This window comes from Oryza sativa, chromosome 1, assembly GCF_034140825.1.
Source record: "Oryza sativa Japonica Group chromosome 1, ASM3414082v1".
Taxonomy (NCBI): Eukaryota; Viridiplantae; Streptophyta; class Magnoliopsida; order Poales; family Poaceae; genus Oryza; species Oryza sativa.
In genome coordinates this window covers 39,295,002-39,318,640 of record NC_089035.1, presented here as the reverse complement: position 1 = coordinate 39,318,640, position 23,639 = coordinate 39,295,002, and the positions used below count along the sequence as shown (strand labels likewise).

The 23,639-nt window shown below is 44.9% G+C and overlaps 2 protein-coding genes across 3 annotated transcripts; one reads left to right on the top strand and one right to left on the bottom strand.

Annotated features, from left to right (window-relative positions):
- Positions 1-58: 58 nt before the first annotated feature.
- Positions 59-3,566, top strand: LOC4324908 (rhodanese-like domain-containing protein 4A, chloroplastic). The gene is made up of 4 exons (XM_015766225.3): positions 59-786; positions 2,298-2,400; positions 2,490-2,741; positions 3,292-3,566. The coding sequence occupies exons 1-4, from the start codon at positions 110-112 to the stop codon at positions 3,343-3,345; spliced, it is 1,086 nt and encodes a 361-aa protein (XP_015621711.1). The 5' UTR covers positions 59-109; the 3' UTR covers positions 3,346-3,566.
- A 4,885-nt stretch (positions 3,567-8,451) lies between these two features.
- On the bottom strand, positions 8,452-11,939 carry LOC4324906 (LOB domain-containing protein 6-like). 2 transcript variants are annotated; one of them, NM_001405450.1, is made up of 4 exons: positions 11,626-11,939; positions 10,530-10,967; positions 9,998-10,426; positions 8,452-8,822 (listed from the first exon to the last, which is right to left on the bottom strand). In NM_001405450.1, exons 2-3 carry the CDS (start codon positions 10,956-10,958, stop codon positions 10,046-10,048), a joined length of 810 nt encoding a protein of 269 aa, NP_001392379.1. In that variant the 5' UTR covers positions 10,959-10,967; positions 11,626-11,939; the 3' UTR covers positions 8,452-8,822; positions 9,998-10,045. The 2 variants fall into 2 exon arrangements, with proteins under 2 accessions (NP_001392379.1, NP_001392378.1); NM_001405449.1 differs by lacking the exon at positions 8,452-8,822 and having other exon boundaries at positions 9,751-10,426.
- Between the last annotated feature and the right edge of the window lie 11,700 nt (positions 11,940-23,639).

The window sequence follows — 23,639 nt, the reverse complement described above, 5'->3', positions numbered from 1 at the left end:
AGATAATATTCTCTCTTCTCTTTCGGAGAGAAAAAAGGGGAAACAAAGCGGATAGCGCGGAGGCAGCCAATCCTTCGTCTTGCTTGGCTACCTATCTTGCAGGGAGCTCATGCCGCTCGCGGGCATGGCTCTCCTCCAGCTCCGGGAGCACTGCTCCCTCCTCCCAAATCCCCTCAGACCCGCGAGGAATCCTCGCAAGAACCGGCTCTTGCCGCCAAATTCGGCCAAGGTTCCCGGCTTCTCAAGAATCTCAATCCACGGTGCGCCGCCCGCGCCCGAGGCCGCAATCTTGGAGGAAAGGGTGGAGGTGGATGTGGATGTGGAGGCCGCGGTTGTGCCGTGGAGGGGCGCGTTCCTCTTCCCCGTCGCCGCCGCCGTCGTCGCGTCCTGGCCGCTCCCTTCGCTCGCGGCGGAGGCCGGCGGGAAGGTCAGCCTCGAGTCCATCGTGGTGGCCATCGACGACTTCAACAACCGCAACCCCTTCTTCGTGGCCGGGGCGGTGTTCGTCTGGCTCGTGGCGATCCCGCTGGTGCAGGAGTACTTCAAGAAGTACAAGGCGGTGAGCGCCATCGACGCGTTCCGCAAGCTCCGCGACGAGCCGGGGGCGCAGCTGCTGGACATCAGGAGGGGGAAGAGCGTGCGGTTCATGGCGTCGCCGAACCTGAGGCTCGTCGAGAAGAGCGCCGTGCAGGTGGAGTTCGACGAGGAAGACGAGGAGGGATTCGTCAAGGAGGTGCTGGCTAGATTCCCTGACCCGGCGAACACCGTCGTCTGCGTTCTTGACAAGTGAGTACCCCCATGGCACTATGGTTATTGCAAGCTTTGGTGCGATGTGGATGTTACACCTGAATTTTCTGAACGTAGTAAGTGACCTCAAATGCAGTCTCTGGTAAATAGAATCGACATGGATTATGTGCACAGTGCTAGATGTTTAGTATAGTACGCAGTGTGTACATAGCTTAGAGTTTAGAAGTTCAAAGCAATTGTGTTAAATAACTTAGCTCAGGACTTGTACCACAACCCCGAACTTAGGTCCTGTTTGTTTATAACTGTAAGTGGTGGTATATTTGAAAAATAGAGGAATTGTGTATGTAGTTGCCATGTCGAATACAGCCAATTTGTAAATGTGCTAAATATGTTCTTTTATCAAAACCATTATCCGAATGGCTGTAACATTAGTGTTTCTGACACACTGATGAGCCATGATTATTTCTTTTGAGCCCGATGAATTTTTTGGAGAAAAGGCCGAATCCCAGCTTTCATTAGAAAAGCATAAGAGTACAAACAGGTAAATGCTGGGGATTCTTGCTTACAGGTAGCGCCAAACACAGATTAAAAACAAGAAACATGTGCTGCTGGCACAGCGAACAAGCCAGGAAGAACAGCAGAGACACGCGCCAGAAACAGACAGTGAAAAGCAGGAGATTGGTCATGGCAAAACTCCTAACTGTTTGAGCCTCCTGTCCTGCGGATACTGACAAGCAGTGATCCTCTGGCCTTCTCCATCTCGTCCCTCAGCTGCAGCGGCATCAAGTTTTCCCACTGTTTCATAAACGACACAGCTTTGTAAGGCAGTGACACAGCGTTATTCAGCAACTTATCATTAAACACCCAATCGTTCCTCACAAGCCAAATCGCCCAAGCCCCAGCAGCAAAAAGATACCAAAGAATTCTATTTCTAACTCCCCTTTGATTTTGAATTAAGTCTAGGAGGTCACTTCTAGAGGTAGGGATCATGTCCCAATGAAAGACATCTCTGTAGCAGCACCAGAGAAATTGAGCTGGCGGGCATCTAAAAATTATATGATCAACATCTTCCTCTGCTCCACAAAGTTTGCACAGGAGACTGCCAGACCAGTTCATTTTCTTGAGTTGTTTGGCTGCCTGTATTCTCCCCTTTAACATTAGCCACATGAAGACTTTAATTTTTAAAGGGATGGAGGATTTCCATAGCTCCTGAAGTTTAATGTCTTTAATCCCCCCAAAAACCATCTCCCTGTAAAGGGATTTTGTGGTAAACTGTCCTGACTGATTTAATTTCCAGATCATAACATCCTTTTCTGAGTGTAGCTGAATAGGGGCCAACTTCTCCAGCCCGATGAATTTCAGTTATAATTAAATTTCTTGAATCAATAACTAGAGGATAAAGGAAAAGTTTATATGAATTTCACCTGTCAAGATTTTTGGAATTAGGATAATCAAAGGTTTTGCTCTGTTGTTGTATATTACTCCTGTGGAACTCTTTGATATTATGTCACGTTCCACTACTGACTTAATTTTTATGTTGTGTAAGGTAGCTTTGATGGTAATTCTATGAAAGTGGCCGAGCTGCTGTTCAACAATGGTTTCAAGGAAGCTTATGCAATCAAAGGTGGGCTGAGAGGCCCAGAAGGGTGGCAGGTTTGTTATGATACCGTTGGTCTGAAGTAATATATTTGTTGAAAGCAAACACAACATATCTCACCATTTCTAAATCTCTATCTTCTCAGGCAATTCAAGAGAAATATCTTCCCCCATCTGTTCATGTTGTTCCAAGGAAGAAGAGCAAAGAATCAGAGGACTCTGATGTTAGCGCTGATGGAACAGATGACCAGCTGGAAGTGAATGGAAAATTATTAGCTACCCCTAATAGTTCTGTAGTCAATACAGGCAATGGAGCTGAAGATAGTACCGAGAAGCCCAATGGGAGTACTTCAGCCATAAAGCGTGCAAGCCGGAGACCATTATCACCATATCCAAATGTTTGACCCTGTTCCTTGCTATGCAATAATTTAGAAGATTCTGTGTTTTATTTAGCATTTAATATAGTGATAGCATTTGACATGCCTTACGGCCTTCCTTTATACCAACAATGAACTCCATGCAAAATTATTTGTTCCCACTTCTTTCACAAAGGCATGCAATACTGGATCTACTAATCCAAATTACTACCTTTTGTCCATCTGAAATTGAGAAATATGGAGGAATATAATTAACTCTCATGATCTCATCCATGTTTGTGCGGTGTATGCTTCTAGACTACAATTTTGATTTATCAACATAGTATTGCCCTTGAAAACTATCAGACTCACTTTGGTACTTAGGTCATGATTCATGAAAACAAATATTATAAGCACTAGTTGTTCCAAAATTCAGCATTTTATTTAAAAATGATTTGGTCCTGTAGAAATGTCACCAACATGATAGGATTGCAGTCCACATTCCAAATGCTCTGTTCAAAAGCTTGTTCTTCTTTATTATTACTAGAAGAAAAACTATGGCACAATACATAACATCCATTATGTTATGCAGTACCCTGACTTGAAGCCACCATCATCGCCGACACCATCAAAGCCAGAGAGGTAGTAGAACAATAAAGGGAAATAAGAAATCAGACAAAGAGAAGAAATCAGAGGACAAGGGACTAATGTTGCAAGAACAGTCAGTCATTTCCGGCATAACCATTTTGATATACTTGTAATCGTGAATATAGAGGCGATCAATGAGGTTCACAATGCAGAAGACCATTGCTGTTACTGACATCATGGTGAATCTTATGTTTGTTGGATGTTGTATTTTTCCCCCCATTTCTTTTGTCATGTTCATTGTTTGTAGGTTGCAGCGCGTTAAAAAGTTAGTGTGAAATTCGAAATATCTGAACTGCATTAGCGTTATGACTCATGAGATAATCCCAAGTTTGGGATCAAGTGATGTTGGTATCATCAGCATAAATGATGAAGTATGTGTGACCATATTCATATGCTGACAGGTTATAAAAATAGATAGTATAGAACTGCAGATCCCATGAAAAACTCAATCGGAATATGAATCAGAAGTTCAGAGCAAAAAACAAAAACAGAGACGGTAGCCGGTGACACTGCAGTCTTCACTCTTCAGTTTGTCTCTAAAATATCTCCATTTCCACTGTGTAGTAGTATATGATACACTTGATACTGCTCCACAATGCATTGACCCTTACCCTCACTGTTCATCTTACACCAGCTAGCCACCGGCGATCGACATAGGCACATAGCACCATAACTCCTCTTGCCGAATGCCGATGACATACTGCAGTGGCAACGCTGCACTCCTCTCAACTCCAGGCTTAAATTGCCACTGTTCAGGCCGTCTTGTTCTCTCAAATCGCTATACATACACATATGCAACACTGCAGCATTGACATTCCTCTCTCTCTCTCTCTCTCTCTCTCTCTGCAACTCTCATGGTGTCGTAGAAATATTGACGACGGCATGGAGAGGCCAACGGCAGTTGATAGCTTTCCATGCCCTGCGAGTTGTCCAAATGCCCATTCCGACCGGGCAATGGACCACTGGAATTATCCTGCAGATAATGCTTATCACTCGTCCTGCTCCTGCATTCCAGCATCGTATTCCACGTTAGCGCTAGGGAGGAATAGACTGAATATTTTTTGACAATTTGGACCTTTTAAATACTTATTTTTTTAAAAAAAAATCATATTCTAACAAATACAGCATCTCGACGATATGTATTTCGGTGCCACAAACTTTGGAGTTGAGAACATTGCCTCGTGGTCATGGACCATATCAAGGGCTCAAGGCTCAGTGTCAAACTGTCAATACTATTGGCACTGACATCATATACATTGTTAAAAAAATTAACAGATCCAAGTAAACAATAGTGCTATCATAGCGTGGTGGTGTGATGTCCACTCTTTTGTGTTTGAGGTACCGAATTTGACTCCTAGAAGCAGCGGAGGCTTTTTATTCGCAATTGTTTTCTTTTTTGGTAGTTTATCCCCCACGGATAGAGTTACATTTTCAAAGCACATAAATTTTTTTTCCAATGAAAACATATTTGAATTTGAAGTATACCTATCATGATGTAAAGGTTATCTAACCACCAGACTACTTGTCATCTTGTGTGTGATGAAACACATTCACATTTTATAGTGTATATATATAGTTAACGTCAATGTCATTGGTGCTGAGCCCCTTGATGATGGAACTATAAGCTTTTCAGAGCCCGCGCAAACGCATGAGTGAGTGACGGACTTGAAAAGCCACCTACAAACGCTTTACATCCAAAAAAGTATTTTTTCCATCAACTAAAAAAGAACAGTTATAGATATTTTTAATCACGGGAAATTCAAAGATATTATCTGAGCCTTAGATCCACCCTTTAGAACCACTCCTATCTTGGATTCCGTGCATGCGTGGTAAAATTCTCAGCGCCAAAATGTATGACGTTGAGATGTTCTAATTCACTGTCGAAGACGTTGTGTTGAGGTTAAAATCTTTTTATAAAAAGGTTTCTATAGGGGCTATTTCTCAAGTGAAGTAGTACTAGGTTTTTAGAAGACCAAAACTTAAAATTTCAGAAGAACAGCCGGATGATGAGCTTTTCGGTTCGGTATCTCTCACTCGCCCCCCTACGATCTCACCGTGCGGTTATTTCCGTGAGCTTTGTGAGGGAGGGCTTTGTCAGGGTTTCCGAGGCTCAAAAGATTTTCATTAATTGTACTACCACGTGCAGGGTGCAATCCACCCATTAAATCCGTGTCAGATGCATCACCGGGCCGCGTCACGCAGCCGATCGTACGACGTCGGCGACGAGAGACGCGCCAACGTGGGTCGGTCAGAACCCATGTAATAGTACGAACGAGAATGTAGATGCAACGCCTGCGTACGTACGCGTGCACCCCACCGTACGTCGCGTATGCCGCCCGCCCCGCCCCAACCCAACCCAACCACTCGCTGCCACGTTACTACTATTCGTCCGTGGAATGGAAACGCTGCTTCCCCCCGAACCCGAATCCTTGTGCCGGCCGCACACGCCGCGCGCGCCGGAAAAACTCGATCGATCACTGGGAGGCGCGCGTGCGATCGCGCTCTCGCGTCGGGGAGGGGAGAGAGCTAGGTGATGAGAGCCGCAGCGGCAGAAGCGACTCGCGTTTACCGGCCGCGGGGGCGTCGCGTACGCAGCAGCTAGCGTCTGTTAATTTCTCTCTCGCGCCGTCGCGCGCGCCTGCACGCCTAGCTCTGCGCACCGTTGAGCTAGCCACGGTAGCTGCTGCCACGCGCGCGCGACGCAACAGCGCGCGGGGGAGCGCGGGGGAGCGTCGGTGGTCATGATCATTGTTGCCGTCTCGTCCGTTCCTCCGGCCGCGCGCCATCATTGATGATTGCATCGATCGATCGAGTTATACATGTACTCACTCCCCGTTCCTTATTAATGGAAGGAATGCTGCTCAATGCTGCTGCTGTGTTTGTGTCACTCTGTCCGAGAAGCAGTTCATACGCGCGGCCGTCGAAACAGGAGGTGAGGAATTCTGCCCTTGCTCGAAACAGTTGATGCCTGTTTCGAAAACAGAAAAGAAAAATTCTCTCTCTCTCAAAATCATACTACTAGTACGTGTGCAAACAGTACTATCCAGCAAGCCTAAGTTTGTTGGCACGCATTTTATGATCCAGAAGTAGGTACCATGTTCTTGCTAAGAAAACGCTGAGAGGTTTTATTCCTGTCCCACCGAGGATCCATCTAGATAAGAGTTCACCAAGCCGTTTTGGAGGGGGTTATCGTCACTCCGCGGCTTGCTGGTTATCGCAGTAACTACATGGTTACTGTAAAAACTAAGCGATTATCATGAGGTATACCATGATTTCAAAAATTGAAAAGGTTATGGCACGTGATAACTATGTTAACCGTACAATTTTATAAACCCACACACTCAAAAGCCTATATCGCGTAGGTACGTATGAAAATTTGATGTTCTATCAGGCCCATGGGCCATGGACAAAAATCACTGCCAATCAACCATGCACTGCGTTTTACTCCTCTACCCAACATGTCCACATCAGAGATCACACCATAGTGTACAAGTACTCTACTGTTGATATCCACATTGACTACAGTAACCATATCTCTGTTTTCAAATATAGTCTTTTGAGTGGCTATATAACTTAGGTTTAATAATTGCAAATGATTGTCTTTAAACTGGTCTACATATCTGGATTATTTAACAATTGCAAGTCAAACTGAAACCGAAGTCATGCATGCATGGACAAAGTGTGCACTGTGAGTGCGTGTGCGAGAGACAACCTAAGGTTTAGATAGCTATAGTGAGCCATGGGACGAGCCTGTCTGCCTGTGTGTTGCAACTGTTGATGGTATGCCCGTATAGTGCACTGGTATATGCCGCCATGAATGCAGGGTCGTGTGCATTGAATATCTCCTGCATGGAGGACGACATTTTTGGGAGGCCTGCCCTCCTGCCTTCTCTCATTGATGGCATCACACACTCTCTCTCTCTCTTTCTTGTGTTATTTGGTCCTGCCACTCGCTGCAACATGCCTTCTGCCTCCTCAAACAGAAGACCCAAAGCTTTAGAGAGAGAGAAAGACGCAAGCTACAGTACAGAGAGGGATCAAAACCGAATGACACACTCCAAGTGTGATATTGGTCAACCACTAAGCAGTAGTACTAGTACCACTGTACTAGTAGCCTTTATGCAGAGTTCAGAAAAAATACAGTGCTACTAGTAATATCTTGCCATCGATCGATCATCGATGGATCATGGATCATCATCATCATCATCGATCAGCTAGCACACTAGCACACTGTGTGATCTGCAAAAAATGGTGTGTGGCAGCGAGCTATGGCTAGCTTACCACTGCCACAGATATATGCATCATGCACTCACGGCATGCATGCGCCATGTCATGAGCGAAGCACGGCAAACACACCAAGCCACCACAGCGGGTTTTTCTGTAGCGTATCATCGGCTGCAGGGGGATACAATTATCTGTGCGTTTTGCAGGGCTGCATTCACGTTGACTGCCTTGGGGATTATTCGATCTTGGCTTATTGCAGGTGATCAAAAGGCTCGTTTGTATTGCAGTACTCACCAGGCCGTCTTGCTAGTAGAGTGTCATGAACGGGATCGGAGTAGCTATACTAGTATACCGGTAGCTCGCGGTGCGTGATCCTTTTCGGGTTCACCGTTGAAAGATTGCAATCTAGAGACTGACAAGTAGCTCATCACAGGATGTGACATTTTGAAAGACCCCTCCAGGTTTCATTTAACCTAGTACTACTATGGAGGATGTGATGAATCTTCAGAGATGTTGCATGGAAGTACTAGCAGAGTAGTACTGCTCCCCTACGAAGGGGCTGAGATATCAAAGCTGAGATATTGGAGCAGACTTTTATTACCTTCCTCTTCCCTGCCATTTTGCCTTTGGTGCAAGCAAACTCACTGCGAGAGACACAGAAACAGGAGAGCTGCATGCACTATACATAAATGCAGCTTAGGAGTAGGTCTGTACATACATCCTCACCATTTGTCACTTGATCTAGGCCAGGCTGTGTTTAGTTCACACTAAAATTAAAAGTTTGATTGAAATTGGAATGATAGCTGTGTTTAGATTGGTCCAAAGTTTAGAATTTGGCCATCAGCATGCCATGTCAAAGCCAAGATACGACACCAGATTTGTCAAACAGATTCAACATTAATCTGAAGGTCAACTGCAGCATCGACTCTAGCTAGCCTCTATATAGGAGCAGTATCAATATAGTAGTATTAATTAAGGTAGCCGTCCAAGTGCTAAAATCAGGGACAAGCATGCACACAGTACAGCAACAATCCCAGCAACAGATCAAGGCACAAATAAAATGTTCGACATTGCGGATGATCGATTGAAAGAAAAAGATAAGCATTGACAAGGCAAATTAACAGAGTGAACACGCATGATCTTCATGTAAAATAGACCGAGCAATCCTCCTAAGCATGAGCCTTAATTTACGATCCTTTTCACCGCTTCAATTTCCAGAACTTAGGGAATTTTAATTTCCTAGTCAGTAACCTGCAAAACAATGGTAAAAGTGAATCAACATGTTAAATTACAAATTACGTATTTATATATCCAGAGCTCTTTTTTCCCTACCATATAGAAAAAGTACTCCTAAACATTTCTAAATCCCCTTTACTTTAAGACTAAGACCAGGAGAGATCTATTCACATTTCACAAGCTTTACATGATCATCACTGAGAATACAAAGACACAAATATATGCGATACATAGTTTAGACTCAGCTAGAAGATTTCATAGACGATTCCTTTTTACACTCAGCTAGAAGTGCTAAATTGAGCGCTCCCAGACCAGCCCAAATTAACTGGTTTGATTAGCATGGATATTCAAAATTGTTTCAAAGCAACGCACGCATGTTAATATTCCTCGGCATTTTCACTCACTTTCATTGCATTTGGCAAGCAAAATTGCAAGCATACACAAGACATGAAATATAAGTAGAGCTAGTTCAACTGAATTGCTGCAGGCTTTGCTAGTAAGCTTTTGTGATACTTGACAGAAAACACCCGTATTGATTTCAGCAACTTTTGGCAGGAGCTTTCTAAACCTACAGTAAAATACTTTCTGTAAACTAGCTCAACCTTTTCGTCTTTTCACAAGTGAAGTTGTAGTACATTGCAGTACACCAGGCATGACATGCTATCATTGCTAGCTGTGCATCCATGGCATGCTACAGCACATGAGGTCAAACTATGGATGTCCTTCGAATAATTCTATCGGGAAATTTTACACGAAACATTGTCAGGTAACCATGATATGCATGATGGTAATTAAGGTTCGTGCACTATATATAGTACTGTGAAGTAGTGCATGCATGGACACTCTAACAAGTACTGCCCGATTAAAAGCTAGCTAAACAGTGATGCGAAAACAGAAGCCGGATTCTTAATGAACACAAGTGTAGAGGAATTAAGTTAAGTACAAAGGCCGGATTGCAATCAAAGTTTCTGAGAATTATAGGATGGCTGATTGGCTAGCGACAAATTAAGCACGAAATTAGCACCACATAATGCGCCATATTTAGCAACTTAACATCGTATTATACTCCATGCATCGCTAGCTGCACACACACTCAGACTTATAGCTAATTAATAGTGTTATCTCAAGAACAGTAGCTAAAAGAAGACAAGAGCACAGTGCCACAGTACTGCAAGAATGCTAAGCCACACCTGACATGCAGAGACGAACACAACAACCGCCGAATCAAGCGCTCCCAACTACTGGCCGGCGCCTTGCCTCTCGTCGCTGCCGGCGATGCCGGACTTCAAGAACGGCGCGCCGCCGAGCGCGCCGAGCCCGGACATATGCCCGCCGCCGGCCATCGACGTCGAGTACCCGAACTCGTAGCCGCCGTTGCCGCCGAGCCTCGCGATGGGCTCCCCTTCGTAGCTCCTCGACAGCATGTGGACGGCCGAGAACTGCTGCTCTTGCCCGAAGCACGCCGCCGCGCCACCGACGGAGGCGAGCGCCGCCGAGTGCCCGACGTTGATGAAGCTCTGCGCGCCGTTCGGCACCGCGTTGCCGATGAACTCCGCCATCGAGTGCGGCCCGTTATTCGTCCCCGTCGACGCGGAAGCCGCCGCCGCCGCAGCCGCCGCCTGAACCAAGAACGGCACATCATCAACGACAAATGTAACCGATGTACGTGGCGGCGTGATCGATGGAAGACAAGCTACGGCGTGTGTGTGTGATTGATCTGACCTGCTGGTACTTGGAGAGCTCGAACTTGGCGCGGGCGAGGTCCTGCTGGAGCTGGCGGAGGTTGCGCTGGAGGATGGAGATGATGGCGACGCAGCCGTAGACGGGGTCGCGGAGGCGCATGTCGGCCTCGTAGGCGAGCGAGTTCACGGCGTCCTCGCGCTGGTAGGGGTGCAGCTCGTTCAGCAGCTTGGTCACGTTGCTCGCGCCGAAGACGCGGTGCACGTGGACGAACTTCTGCGGGTTGTCCGGCGGGAAGTAGGGCGCGAACACGCAGTCGGGCTGGCACTTGCGGCGGAGGAACTTGCACGCCGCGCACGGCGACCCCGTGCCGCACGCCGCCGTGTTCGCCGCCGCCGACGCCGACGCCGACGCTATGGTGATCACCGACCCCGACGGCGCCGGCACGGACGACGCTGACGATGACGCCATCCTCCTCGCCTGGGAAAGAAAAAGTGCAAAAGGTAAGAAGAGCCGATCTTTTTAATATTGTTCTCTATTACCATAGATAGATTTTTTCTTTTCCTCATAAAGCTATGGAAGTTGCTAGAAAACCAGCAGGGCATAAACAGAAAGAACCATCTGTATTATTGTATTGCTAAACATGGAGAACACTGCCTAAAAAGCACAAGAAAATAAGCTACTAAAAATGCACATACATTAGTGCCCCTTCCATCTAAAACATGAAAACAAATAAGGGGACCAAAATCACGACATAATTTCTTTCCATTCAAAACAAAAGGGAGAAAACAAGTTAAAAAAAAGAATTATTTTCCGAACTGTAACACAAAGTCTGAAACTTTGGTTCCTCAGTGAAATTGCAAGAGTTTGTTCGTATGAGACACTCCATCTGAATATCTTCATCTAACTAGCTAGCTAACTGAAGAAACGTCAAGGCATGTGCTTTTCTTGGATCAATAGCCCCAGCTTTGTAGTCAATCAGAACCAGCAAGAAAAAGAGTGTGACTGAACTATAATAATAGACTTAGTAGTAAGACACAACCAAGGAAGAGAAAAAAAAACAAAGAGGAGAGAGGAGGATAAAGAAAGCAAAGATGTTATCGGATCCGACGCCGGCGGTGGATGGCTGCGTACGTACCCTTTTTAGGCGCGATCTTTTTTCCCGCTATCCCTGCGCCGCCGCGCCGCCGCCTCCGCCGGCCGGTATCTCCTCTCTCCTGATCTCACCGTGTTCTCCTCCTCCTCGCCTTCCACCACTTCCGGCCGGGCCGTTCTCTCCTTTTAAACCGAAAACTTCTCCCTTTTTCCCCCTAGCTACTACCTCGCCCCGTTTTGTTTGGGTTTCTGTTCTAGGGAGAGAGAGAGGAGAGTGAGAGAGCCACCAAAAGATGGTGAGTACTGTATGTTGCGAAGATGGGGGGAGGAAATGAGAAGGGGAGGAATTTGATATCTGTGTTCTTTATTGGATGAGTAGCCATTAAGGAAGAGAGAGAGGGAGAGGGGGGCAGAAAGAATGGAATGAAGGGATATACGGCCGGATTGGGGACCGGACATCCCACAGCCAATTTGATCCTCTGCATGTAATAAGATCAATTAGGGCTGTCAAGTAGCAACATCGGATAACATAGTAATGCAACTTTACACTGTCGATATGAGGGCATTATTCGGGACCCTGGATCTGTGGTAAATATACCATTTTTTTAAAAAAAAAGAAAATCAAATTTGAAACAAAAATAAATAAATAAATAAATGCTCTCTCCTTTGTTCGATGACACGTTGGAAGACGTGTGCACACACATATACTCAGCTACCCTCGTATGCATCTCCTAACACACTTACATTTAAATGTGTTCTCAACTATACGCTCAAAGAAAGGGAGCGTGTAATACAAGTCCTAGGCATCAAAATTTGAACTCTGATGACTATAGTCAAGCATACACCAATGACACTCAACACCATATTATATACACCAACGACTTCAACACCATACTAATTCAACTTTCACCATTAACAAAATCCAAATGTTAGCTAGGTAATGATTACCAAAAGTAATACAATTATAGTAATGTTGTAGAACACATTGATAAACACATCACGTTTTCAAGATATATATATATATATATATATATATATATATATATATATATATATATATATATATATATATATATATATATATATATATATATATATATATATATATATATATATATATATATATATATAATATGTTTGAAATATTTGAATTTATTTGCTATAAGATCGATGAGCGATCAAATTAGTTTGACGATGAATAATAACCAATGAAAGTTACTCTGATGACTATAGTCAAGCATACACCAATGACACTCAACACCATATTATATACACCAACGACTTCAACACCATACTAATTCAACTTTCACCATTAACAAAATCCAAATGTTAGCTAGGTAATGATTACCAAAAGTAATACAATTATAGTAATGTTGTAGAACACATTGATAAACACATCACGTTTTCAAGATATATATATATATATATATATATATATATATATATATATATATATATATATATATATATATATATATATATATATATATATATATATATATATATATATATATATATATATATATATATATAATATGTTTGAAATATTTGAATTTATTTGCTATAAGATCGATGAGCGATCAAATTAGTTTGACGATGAATAATAACCAATGAAAGTTATTTGAGAATGGACAGAGGATAATAAATAGTAGTAGGAGATATTAGAACATGAAACCCTCAAATCATATTTTTAAAAAGAAATGGTATCATTTTTTCTGTAGAACATGAAAACAAATACCATATCAATATATTGCCGCGTAAATGTGTATTGTAACATGAACGTCACAATGTTAATTTGCACAAAATATATAGGAATCACAAGTTCCATTGTGGTTAACCCTTGAGAATTTGTTTGGATCTTTTATTAGTCAACTACTCTGCCCCCAATATTGTTTAATTTGACAATGAATTTATAGGAAGTGGATTTTTGTCCCTCGATGGGATATCCCCTCGTTTTGTGCATATCGATAAAAAAGCTATCGATTTTTTTAAAAAAAATTATCAAGATAGATCAATATATGATATATCTTTTCGCAAACATGCGAGTTAAAATTCGACTTATACAATTCGAAACAAAAATAACTTGTATAAGTTGAATTTAAATTTGCATATTTGTGAAGTGACATATCACTATTTTTTTCAAATTTTTTGATGACTTTTTAAGTGACATGCAAAAATGAGGAGATATCCCCTTAAGGGATGATTTGAGTTTTCCGAATTTATATCAAATAAATTATTGTTTCCTTTTTGTTAGAAAAATTTATATATGACAAACATGTGCTTGATTGTAAGATATTGTTTTCTTAAAAAAAATACGTCTCTACCATATTTTCATACAGTAATATGTTTGTGCATTACAAAGGGCTCATATGACTATGTAAGAGCTGCTCTGGCACATACAATGGGCTAGAAGTGTGAATGGAGGACAGGTGGTGGTTGAGTTTCGTACCATCGTGTGCACAGAGCGAGGAGGAGAGAACCGACCACTTCGCTTTTAAGTAGTACGTAGATCGAGAAATATTAGTTGCATTATACTTCTCTTGTATGAGAACTCGGTTGCCACTACCACCACGGAAGATGATTTTAGATAAAAGCGTTAATCTAAAACTGGCTTTTAGAAATAACGAAACAAAATCATTTTTGTCCTAAAACCGATTGCATGCGAATTGTACATGAGCATCCGATTGGCTTGCATGGCAATCAAGCACTAGTCCTTGCATGCCAAAGCAATAAATCTTCGTGCAAAACCAATTGTGCCTTGCATGCAGTGGAAGAGATACATATTTCTTGCATACTAGAAAACAATACATCTGCATGCAATACGGATACGATAAAGTTGTTGATATAATAAGCTTACTCAAACATGAGGTGGTTGGTTGCCACACTTTGCCATAATTAAGGTTAGATGACAAGTTTAATTATATTAGTAACTGTTTGGTTGTAGCCACAGCTGTGGTAAGATTCTCTTCCAACAAACTAGGTCTCACATGCCATTGACAAAAAAAAATATTACAAAATTGAAAATTCCCTTAGGCTTGCTAAGGTGCAGTCAAGAATTTGATCACCTTAAACTTATGTAAGTGTAATAATATTTGTTAGTAAACGGTGACAAAGTATGTGTAGATCTAAACATACCCTTAAACATACCTTTTCATTTAGATTCCGAGAAACTGTAGTTACAGAAATCAAAAAATAAACTAAGCTAGAATCTTAAGGTACCCAAATATATTTGGTACTAGTTTTAGCTGGGATCCTGCAAGATCACCATATGCCCATTCGTCCATATCCATGTCAGATGTCCTTGCCGTGATAAAAGATAGCTTCCGATCGAATAGACACTTAGCAACGCGGGCCGCGAGCAGGTCGGTCAGGATATTCTCAATTGTTCCCTAAATTTAAATTAGTCCTGGAATTTTCATGTACTACTAGTAGTATGTTTTTTTACCTTTTCTTTCATACATGTTCTTGTTCTTGACAGACAAACAAAGGCCGAGTTTAGTTACAAATTTTTCTTCGAACTTCCAACTCTTCTATCATATCAAAACTTTTCTACACACACAAACTTCCAACATTTCTATCACATCGTTCCAATTTAAACCAAACTTCCAATTTTAGCGTAAACTAAACACACCCAAATTAAACAAACCCTGAAAGGACTTGTATTTGGAGTAGGAGAGAAATTGGCACCCTGGGTCCGGGCGGGCCAGTGCCCATTTCTATTCCCAGCAGCGATCGACGTAGGCAGAACGCGCGCGGGCCATCCGATGCTCCCCTCTCGTCCCCTCCTCCTGCCTGCAAGCCAATAAAAACTCAGCTCAGGGTTAACACACGATTGCACGAACCAATGCATATGTAAGCAGAATTCAATGCATGTAGTAGGAGTAGCATAGCAATTGCAAATATGTGGAGCATTTGCATGATTGAGCACTTGGGGTCCCGGCCTGTCCCAGGGCCCTTTCCTATTCAATACCGTGATGGTCACAACTCACGCATCCACAAGCCCCTCATCATGATGCAGATTGTACTGCGCTGCGGCTGCGTACGTACAGCGCTCGAGTGATCGGGATCGGTCGATCGATCGACGCCGCAAGTTGGACTGCTCGCGAGCTAGCACTGTCGTTGGATCGATCGGCTGTAAATTCTGTGCCGTATAGCCATGAGAATTAATCGTCAAATCAGCAGCTAGCCAGTACTATTGGCTAAGTTTGCAGTAGACACTATAGATCAGACTATCAGAGAGGCTGGACCGCGGGCGGCAGGTGGTCGGCTGCCAATTCTAGCTCGGCAATTAATTTGGGCGTTTCTTCACATGATGTTATACACCACTAGCCTACTATACTCCACTACAGTAGCTAAGGTTTTAATCAGTGCTCTGCACGCGCGTAGTGGCACCGACCGGGGAGCCCGGCCGGCCGCTACTACATGCATGTGTGGAGTAGTACGTGCTTATTGTGTCATCGTCATGTACCAGTGTACGTGTGTACAGGAATAGTCTTGCGGCGCGCGCGCGTAGCTGAAGCAGTGTACTAATGATTACTCCTTCCGTCACAAAAATACTCCCTCCATCTACTTTTGATAGTCATATTTCCAAATCTGAAAAATTTATTTTTGATAGGCATATTTCAATCCAATAACCTGTCATCTTAATGACTTTCTCGGATTTAATGCGTGACTCTCCATTCTTCCACACAAGATTAGCTACATGGACATCGAGAAATATAAATATTAATGAATCGTTTGTTTATGAGGAATGACTAGTAGCATGTTTAAATGGATGATAAGTAGAATTATTTATCCTTGGTCTATGTGCCAAGATGAAATATGACTATCAAAAGTAGATGGAGGGTTCAGCACACAGACCAAGAATTAGTAATTCTACTTATCATCTATTTAAACATATGCTACTAGTCATTCCTCGTAAACAAGGGATTCATTAATATTTACATTTCTCGATGCCCATGCAGCCAATCTTGTGTAGAAGAATGAAAAGTCACGCATCAAATCCGAGAAAGTCATTAAGAGGATGGGTTGTTTGATTGAAATATGCCTATCAAAAATATTTTTTTTAGATTTGGAAATATGATTATCGAAAATAGATGGAGGGAGTAACAACTTTTAACCTTTAGAATTTGTTCCAAAATACTCTCTCCATCTACTTTTGATAGTCATATTTTATCTTGGCACACATACCAAGGATAAGTGATTCTACTTATCATCCATTTAAACATGCTATTAGTCATTCCTCGTAAACAAACGATTCATTAATATTTACATTTCTCAATGCCCATGTAGCCAATCTTATATAGAAGAATAAAGAGTCACGCATTAAATATAAGAAAGCCATTAAGATGATAAGTTGTTGGATTGAAATATGTCTATCAAAAATAAATTTTTCAGATTTAGAAATATGACTATCAAAATTAGATGGAGGCAGTATATAACAACTTCTCCATCAATATTTTCTTCTCAACCAATCACAACTCTCCACCATTCACTTTTCTCACCTACCTCCACTACTCATCCAATTACAATCCTCCACCACTAACTTCTACATTTTTTTATGAATAACGTGTCTAACTCTAAAACTTCTTATATTCTACTAGTACTCCCTCCGTACTCGTAAAGGAAGTCGTTTAGAACAACGACACGGTCTCCAAAACACAACTTTAACTTCCTGTTTCTATACAAATATTTATTGAAAAGTGATATGTGTATACTTTTATAAAAGTATTTTTCAAGACAAATTTATTCATATAACTTTTACATTTTTGAACTCAACAACTTGAGAGTTATTCATGATTTATATTTCCAATGTTTGACTTAAACATTATACTAAACGATTTTTTTATTATTTTCCCGCCGCACACTGCCATGTGGTTATTTCGCTATCAATTCCTTCGGTTCACGTCTCCCTCGGTACGTGTACGCGCGTACGTTATACGCGGCGTGCGTGGTGTTCTCCTCCGTGTAATTCGATCGGTTAATAAGCCGCATCATGTCGCGGAAACCGCGCGCGCGCCGTTTGCACGGCGCGACGTACTGTACGCCGTGGTGTGGCGGGCGGCCTCTCGTGTCGATCGGGGTTTCGCGACACACGGAAAACAATGGGGACGCGACGCGCGAGAGAGGAGCGAAGTCGCATGTCGCTTCCGAGATGACCCATCATTAGCCAGGCGGCGGCTTGACCATACGCGAGCCTCCACGTGAACCCACCGACTGGGGAGAGAGGAACACACCACGGCTTGCTGCTGCCTGCCACGGCATGGTTTTATTGTCAGTGCACAAGCGTGATGATTATAGCTAACCGCTCTGCTCGATCTACTCCCGGCCCCATCATTTGCTTTTTTCTCTAATAAGGGCACCCGCAATTTTTATCATTAGAATCTCTACAAGAGATCCATGTCAGCATATTTTTCTACTTAGAAGAGATTAAATGAAGAGAGAGAGCAAAGCTATCTACTAATCTGGAGATAGTCTATAGAGAAAAACGAGACAATGGATTAAAGAGCTATAGATACCCATGTAGACATACTATTGAGGTGGTTTACTATTAATCTAGTCTATTGCTGAGATGTACATGTTTTATAGATAGCACCTTACTTTACCATTGCGGGTGCTCTAAGAGGAGCAGGTACAATAGCAGGCTATAAGCTAGCTACAAACATATTTTAAGGAGATAAATAAGGAGAGAGAAGAGTAGCGGGCTACAGATTTGTAACCAGCTGTAACACGGACTCCAAGACACAGTGTGTGTATGACAGGTGAGACCAAGTATTAATAGTGTAGTATACAACTATTGTATAAATGAGCTATTAGATTGGCTATAGATAAATTGAAGCTAGTAGTTGGCTATACTATTAAACTTGCTCTAAGTCGTTTGTAGTTAAAACTTTATATATACGTTCTTGGTGATTTAGAGCAAGTTTAATAGTATATAGAACTACTAGCTCTAAATTATCTATAGCCAATTCATACAATGGTTCCTTACTATACTATTAATATCTAGTCTCACATGTCATACACACATTACGTCTTGAAGTCCGTGCTGCAGCTGGTTACAGATCTGTAGCCCGCTACTCTTCTCTCTTTTCTTTTATCTATTTAAAATATATATATAGCTGGCTTATAGTCTGCTATTGTACCTGCTCTTAAAAGCCAATGCTAAAAAAGAAACTACGTTGAAAATATCTTAAAATCAAGTTTGAAAATTTAAATTTTGGCTTTTTCTTTATCTCATTAGGCTATCCGATAGGAGCCTCCTACTACTACTCCGCTTAGTACGGGTCTGGTTTGTTACCTGTGGCTATAATAAATCCATATATACTCTATTGATCGATCTACCCTGGTTATCAAAACAGACAACGCTGGACCATCATCTACTGGCTTGTAGAGTTGTCATGTTTGCACTTGAACCACGCAGGGTCTTTTCATGTGCTGAATTTCTGGGGCCAGCGCGGTACGGCAACTCCCGACGCGAGAGCTAGAGCCCAGGGGAGGAGGGTGATGATTTGTGGTGATTCTGACTCCCCCCTGGAGTTCAGACTTGGAGTTGAAAGGCGTAGCGACGACTATAGACAACGACAATGTGCGTGCGCGTATACCGCGTTCGGCCTCGGCCAAAGCGACTCCCTCCCCCCGTCTTGTCAACGTCCGAGGCGCAGCAAGTGAGGCTATGCAATGCAGAGCACTGATCGATCTGCCGGCCGCGTTGGGCCATCCATCCCGGCCCTCGTCCGTCCGGCGGAAACGCGCGATCGACTATCCCTTTCTCTCCCATCATTCCTGGGATCCGCGCCTGCCTTTGATCATGTACTACTCCCTCCACACACTGCTGCAGATGGCTACCCATCCGTCCGTTTTTAACCAGGTTGCCCGTACTGCTACTATTACTGCGTGGAGTACTGCACAGTCTGCACCCGCGCGCTGTTAATGGCTGTGCTGCTGTGCTTGCTTGTCATGACCGACCGGCCATATTTCAGAGCAAGTGAAGAAACGGTGTCGACGACACTGTGCGTGCAACGTGCATTTGACGGTGGCGGTGGTGAGGGAATGATCCAGTAGGGACCCGGCTCGGGTGCGTACGTACGGGGGGGACAAAACGGAGGGAGGCGAGCCGAGCCAAGCCAACCCGAGGGAATGACGAAGTTATTGCGAGCCCGGGTGGGTGGTTCTGCCTACTCCTACCTCCTCCTCTCGCGTGGCCCTGCCGCGCCCTTCTGTGCCGGCCATGCCCCAGCCATCCTCGATCAATTCCAACTCTCTCCTCTCCTTCCCTTGGGAGGCGAGATCAGAATGAATGCTGCAGCAGCAGGCGGCAGCAGCAGCTTGCGATTGCATGAAGGGACGAGCCGTCCCATCACATGCCACGCATCTTGGATGGATGGAGCCATGTGTGTGTGCGCGCCTCTTGAGAGTCTTGACTGCTGCTGCTCCCTCCCCCTCCCCCGTACATTTAGTTCTCGCATTCCCCACTGCTGCAGCTGCTGCAGCAGCTGATCGCTTGCGTGCTCAGATCAAAGGCGCGATTCATCTCGCCCTTTTGTTATCACTCGCTTTTTTTACATGCTCTCTGCTGCTCACATTCGTTTCGTTTGGTTCCGTCTTGGAGCTGGAGCTAGCTGCTACTGCTGCGCGAGGGGCAGGGACGAAGGTGGGGTTAAGGCCATTGACAGTGCGTCATCAAGTTTTGGTGTTCCTTACATGCCACGTAGACCAAGAACTGTATTAGCCACACATCTCACAGTGCAAACTCCACAAGGCCATATACAAGTACTAGCTTGTAGTGGGTCCCACCACTACTACTTTTACAGTTTCACCTTTTACTTTCCCCTCTCTCTCCCCCAACTCTTCCTTTCCCCACCGCAGAGCCGGGCGGAGACAGGTCACCGGAACTTGGGCGGAGCGGTGGCTCAAGCGCAGGTCGAAGAGGGGGTCAGGTGGCGTCGGCTCGTCGGGGCGCGGCGGCGGCGGCGCCGTGGCCTTCCACGGCGGGGCGGGGGCGGGGCGGGCCGGCAGGGCGGCGGATCGAGGGATCGACCTCGAACGGCGGCGGTATGTCGGCGGCGGACGCCCGACTTGGAGCAGGGGACAACGACGAGCGGACGAGCGGCGTCCAGCCTCCACGCCTCCGCCTTCCTCCTCCGGCCCGAGCGGCGACGGCATCGGGCGGCTGCGTCGGTCGGCGCCCTCCTCCGTGAATCCATCTCCATCCCTGCCGACGGACGGTGTGGCGGGAGCTCGGCGGCGTGCCTACGGGGGACGATGCGGCGGGAGCTCTGGCGGCACGACCCAAGCGGCGCCGGCGCCGGGGGCTCCACCTCTCCTCTCCTCGCCGGGCCGCGCCGGGCGGCGGACGGCGGGGTGTCACGAGCGGCGTCGGCACCGGCTACGGGTCGACGATGAGCTCCTCCATGCGGCTGGCTGCGGATCGACGACGAGCTCCTCCGTGCGGCCGACCGCTTCTCTTCTCCTCCATTGCCGTCCCCCTCTCTTCTCCTCTGCCGGCCAGATCCGGCTCGGCGGCTAATCCGTCCTCGTCTTCCTCGCGCTCTCCACTCCCTTGGCCGGCGCGCCGAAGAGATCGGTGGCGTAGAGCGTGACTCGGCGACACGGCGAGGTCGGCGGCACGGGAGGGGGAAATGGCCGGAGCTCGGGAGACAAGGCAAGCGGGCCTCTTCTCACAACCTGATCTGCACCCAATCGCCGCCGCCGCTCTCGGTTCTCCTTTGCCGCCGCCGCCGCTCTCCGTTCTCGCGGCGAAGCCAGGTCTCCCGCACGGCACCGCGACCTCGTTTCCCACGCCACCAGTCTCGATTGCGCCGAAGAACGGGTGACCAACTTTGGTCACCCGCGCTTGAGTTTTGTGGGCCTATGCTGTAACGTGGCGGTGAATCTGGGCTACTCGCCAACGTGGAAGCTCAGGCCGAATGCCAGCTCGTTGCACTGTAAATGGCCTAATGGCAACAGGCAGAGTGTATAGGAAAGGCAGGCAGGGTGGCGTAAATACACGCTGAGGTAGCAGCGGTAGACGGACGGGACAAACTGACTGGCTCGAAGTGACAAGTCCTTGGGATTTTTGTACGCGAGAATGTGTGTGCGCATGCCTGCATCCCGACTGCGACCAACAGGCAAAGTAAATGCCGATGCCTCGCCTAGGTGTCCACGTTGATATACACGCTCCGCGCCCAGGCCACAGCCTTGCCGACCGACCGATTGATGCTTCCACGGGCGTATACAGGGTGTGTGTTCACGTTAAAATTGGAAGTTTGATTGAAATTGGAATGATGTGATAAAAAAGTTGAGAGTTTATGTGTGTAGGAAAATTTTAATGTGATAAAAAGTTAAAAGTTTGTTGAAAAAGTTTAAAACTAAACTCGGCCATATTATGGTGACCTCCGTTTCGTGAACAATTCATCCGTACTAACATGTAAAAATCTAGTATTACTTCCTTGGTGCCAAAATGTAAGTATTTTTAAGGTTAACAGGTATTAAGAAAGTAGGTGAAAATAATTGGATGAAGTATATGATTGGTTGAGAAGGAAAAGGAGATGAAAGAGAATAATTGTGTTTGGTTGAGAGGATGAGATAGTGAAGAAATAGTTACAATTTAGGACGAAAGTATTATTAGATTATATATTTTATAGTATTACGAATCTAGACTGTAAAGAACTATAAAATGTTTAATTTGATACTAGATTTTTATATGTTGAAATGAAGGAAGTACTAGTGCGGGAGCAGTACCGAGTGAATTAGGGCATGCTTAGTTCGTGAAAAAGAAATTTTTGGGTGTCACATCGGACGTTTAACCAGATGTCGGAAGGGGTTTTCGAACACGAATGGAAAAACTAATTTCATAACTCGCCTGGAAATCGCGAGACGAATCTTTTAAGCCTAATTAATTCGTCATTAGCACATGTGGGTTACTGTAGCACTTATGGCTAATCATGGACTAATTAGGTTCAAAAGATTTATCTCGCGATTTCTTCTCTAACTGTGCAATTAGTTTTTAAATTTATCTATATCTAATACTTTATACATGTGTCCAAAGATTCGATGTGATGTTTTTAGGAAAAAGTTTTTTTTGAACTAAACATGGCAACGAAATACACGAATAGTACGTGATTTTTGTAGGGGAACACCGCTCGGCTCGTGGGCTTCCTAGATGGACTTCCTCCCTTGTTTTTAATGTGGCCCATTTAGCAGGATGGACCGGTGGAGCCAGAGACGCAAAAATGGACCAAGTTGGCGGATACTAGATACAACCCACACCAAAGTATGCTCAAAAGTCCATTTGGACTCCCATAACTAATGGCCTGATCTGACTCGTATCGCTCCATCACAAATCGGATATAAAGACTACCACAACTATTAAAACCGTTTAAGCGACTTTCTTGACGGTTTTGAAAGCGGTTTTTGCTAACGCAGCCTCCACTCAGTCATCAAATAAATTTAAAAATAAGTGGGTCCCACATATCATCTCCTTTCTCTCTCCCCTCTCCTTCTCGGGGCCTAACAGCAAGACAACGGCTGACAACAGCAAGACAGTGGTAGACGAAAGAGCTCGAGGGAGCTAGGAAAGGGCGGAGGTGGAGATGGAGGACGTTCACGACCACCTAGGGTGCCGAACAAGGTCGCGGTAGCGACGGCGCGAAGTAGAACGCCAGTGAGAGTGCCACCAGCAGGAGGCCTCTGTCCCCTCGAAGCTCTGCTACCACCTCATCGCCAAAGATATGCTGAGCTCCTCTATCTCACCACGAGACCGATGCCGCCTACAACAATCCCAACGGTGGAAAAGAAACGTCGCCACCGCCGTGGGCTTCCCATCGGCCATGGAGCTACTGATGCCCACGAGAGCCTCAGCCTCCACCCTAACGCGGGAGCCACTGCCTCCTTTGCTAAGACGGCCTCTCGCCGCCCCTCACTAGTACCCGCCGTCCGTATCTCCACTCCTTTGGCTTTTGGATCCAGGAAGACGACTGAGGAAGAGGAAACTATGGCGCCTCTTTGCTCTGACTTATAGATCAAAGACCGAGGCATCCACTATCGCCCCTCTTCCGT